The sequence below is a fragment of the Geotrypetes seraphini genome, chromosome 10 (assembly GCF_902459505.1).
Source record: "Geotrypetes seraphini chromosome 10, aGeoSer1.1, whole genome shotgun sequence".
NCBI lineage: Eukaryota > Metazoa > Chordata > Amphibia > Gymnophiona > Dermophiidae > Geotrypetes > Geotrypetes seraphini.
Window position 1 is genome coordinate 140,092,803 of NC_047093.1, and position 2,213 is coordinate 140,095,015.

The following is a 2,213-nucleotide window of genomic DNA, read 5'->3' on the forward strand; positions in this document are numbered from 1 at the left end:
GGGGAAGATAGAGTTGTAGGTCGTCAGCGAAGGAGTGGATTCTGATTCAATGTTTTCCTGCTATGTCCAGTACTGGTTTGATATAGAGGTTGAAGAGGAGAGGTGATAGTATAATTCATCTATCTTATTATCAAATTTTATTTCATCCTTATTTAATATTTATTTAATAATATTTTATTATATAAAAAATTTCAGCTCTATGATATATATGGTATGGGATTCATATTTCATATTTCTCTAAAAGTCAACAAGCCAATACCATATATATCATAGAGCTGAAATTTTTTATATAATAAATTATTATTAAATAGATATTAAATAAGGATGAAATAAAATTTGATAATAAAATAGATGAATTATAGAAAGCAATTTAATTATTGGTAATTAATTAATCTGGTAGGGAGGTGGGACTAAGCCGGTGATGTTATAGGAGTTGAAGAAAGATGTTTTCTTTCTCTTAAAGATATCCCAGTATGGAAGGATATACTCCACTATCTGAGGCTTGTCCCTAATATAACTTTCAATTCAATTTAAATTAAGTATCACTATAGTCTTCAGACCTTTTTGATTTCTTAAATGGGTTTTTTGTATATTTATTTAATTAATAGATAACCATTTAAAATTTTGATTTTTTTGCAGTAATAACAAGTTGAAATTCCAAGCGGTTGCTGAGAAAAATGCAAAAACCTAGGGAGGTTACTTTTTTTTTTTTTTGCCTTATCCTTTATACACCCTAGGTTCCCTTCAGGGTGGGATCCCTTAAGGACTAGTGAAACATTGGCTATCTATGCACACCTAGATCATCTTATGAGTGCATGAAAAAATATAATGACTCATTGATTTTTACACTGGTCGTCATCAGTTCCATGTCAACAAAGGCATGCACTGTTCTACTAATTAATATTATGCCAATATTTTGCCTTCTTCTTATTCCAAGGCAAATCATTCCTGAGCAGTGAAAGGTCAGCGGGGATCCCAATCCACTCAGGTAGAAAGGCAGCATCATAGTGGAACAGTTTCAAGAACCAGGAGTCTGGTAGAGTGAAATTGGTGAGGTAAATGGTCTCCCCTCCTGCCAGATAGCCCGCCCAGTAACCAAAGGTGCCAATGGTCATGATAGTGTGGTTACAATGAGCAAGGATGGCAAAGTCCTTCCCAGGTGAGGACTCCACCCCATCCTCGGAAAAGTAGACATCTCCACTAGACGCATCAATGCTCTTCTTACACCACTCCATTCCATTACTGGTCACCACAAAGACGGGTTCCTGATACTTATTACGGAAATAGCTCATTGCCTTCTCCAGGTAGGTCTTGTCTGCCACTACTCCTTTCCATATATTGGGCATTACGTTGACGTAGTCCCCCCTTCGCACATGAACCCCAATGAAGGTAGCATTCTTCCTTGTCCCTTTCACTTGCTCTAAATACTTGTTGGTCTCATCTCTGATGAAGTCATGGAAGGTGAACTCCCGGAGGATCTCCTCTCGGATGTGGTGGTAGAAGGTCCATGAGCAAGGGAAGCCACTGAGTTTCACGTATTTCCCCTCAATGTATTTGTATTCTTCAGACATCCAGTCATGGAGCTCATAGTTCCTCCAGGGCAACTTGACTATCATATATTTACTCAAGACGGGTAAGTTAATCTTGAAGATAGGGGACAGCCAATCATACATCTCTGGCATGATGTATGCTTGGTTGCCTGTGAGCTTGGCCAACGCATATAGAGTGGCGTACTCACCCATCTGGTTGCCTAGCCTCCCTTTAGATTTGATAGTCCATACCTTAGGGTCTTGACAATTGACTGTTGTTAGATTGCGCTTCTGTGCCATGAATTGAAGTCTAAGCAGCTGATCACAGGTCACAGACAGCTGTAGGCTATGCTTCAGCCAGAAGCTGTAGAGCAATAAAAGACCTGTCACCGCCATGAAGAAGATCCTCCATTTCCGGTAAAACGTCTCCATTCAAGCAGTTCTGCCACTTCAGTCATGGAGAGTCAAATACCACCTCTCCTGCCCCTAGAGAGAGAGAGATAGAAAAGAAACAAGATATAGCCATTACAGTGTTTAATAAATTCAGCTCAGCAGCGCTTCAAACCTTCTCCCCACACTGCACTTTGGAAAGGAAAGGGATATATTTGTGCAATAGCTTTGGTTGGTGCTCAGTCAGAGCCAGTGGGAAGACTTTCAGAGTTACACCCCCAACTCTCAATTATA

General features: G+C 39.5%; 1 protein-coding gene across 1 annotated transcript; it reads right to left on the minus strand.

Annotated features, from left to right (window-relative positions):
* Positions 1–893: 893 nt before the first annotated feature.
* Positions 894–1,925, minus strand: LOC117368667 (galactoside 2-alpha-L-fucosyltransferase 2-like). The gene has a single exon (XM_033962392.1). The coding sequence runs from the start codon at positions 1,923–1,925 to the stop codon at positions 894–896; it is 1,032 nt and encodes a 343-aa protein (XP_033818283.1).
* Between the last annotated feature and the right edge of the window lie 288 nt (positions 1,926–2,213).

Coding starts and splice junctions, on each gene's coding strand:
- LOC117368667 (XM_033962392.1), bottom strand. CDS start 1,925: ATGGCGGTGACAGGTCTTTTATTGCTCTACAGCTTCTGGCTGAAGCAT.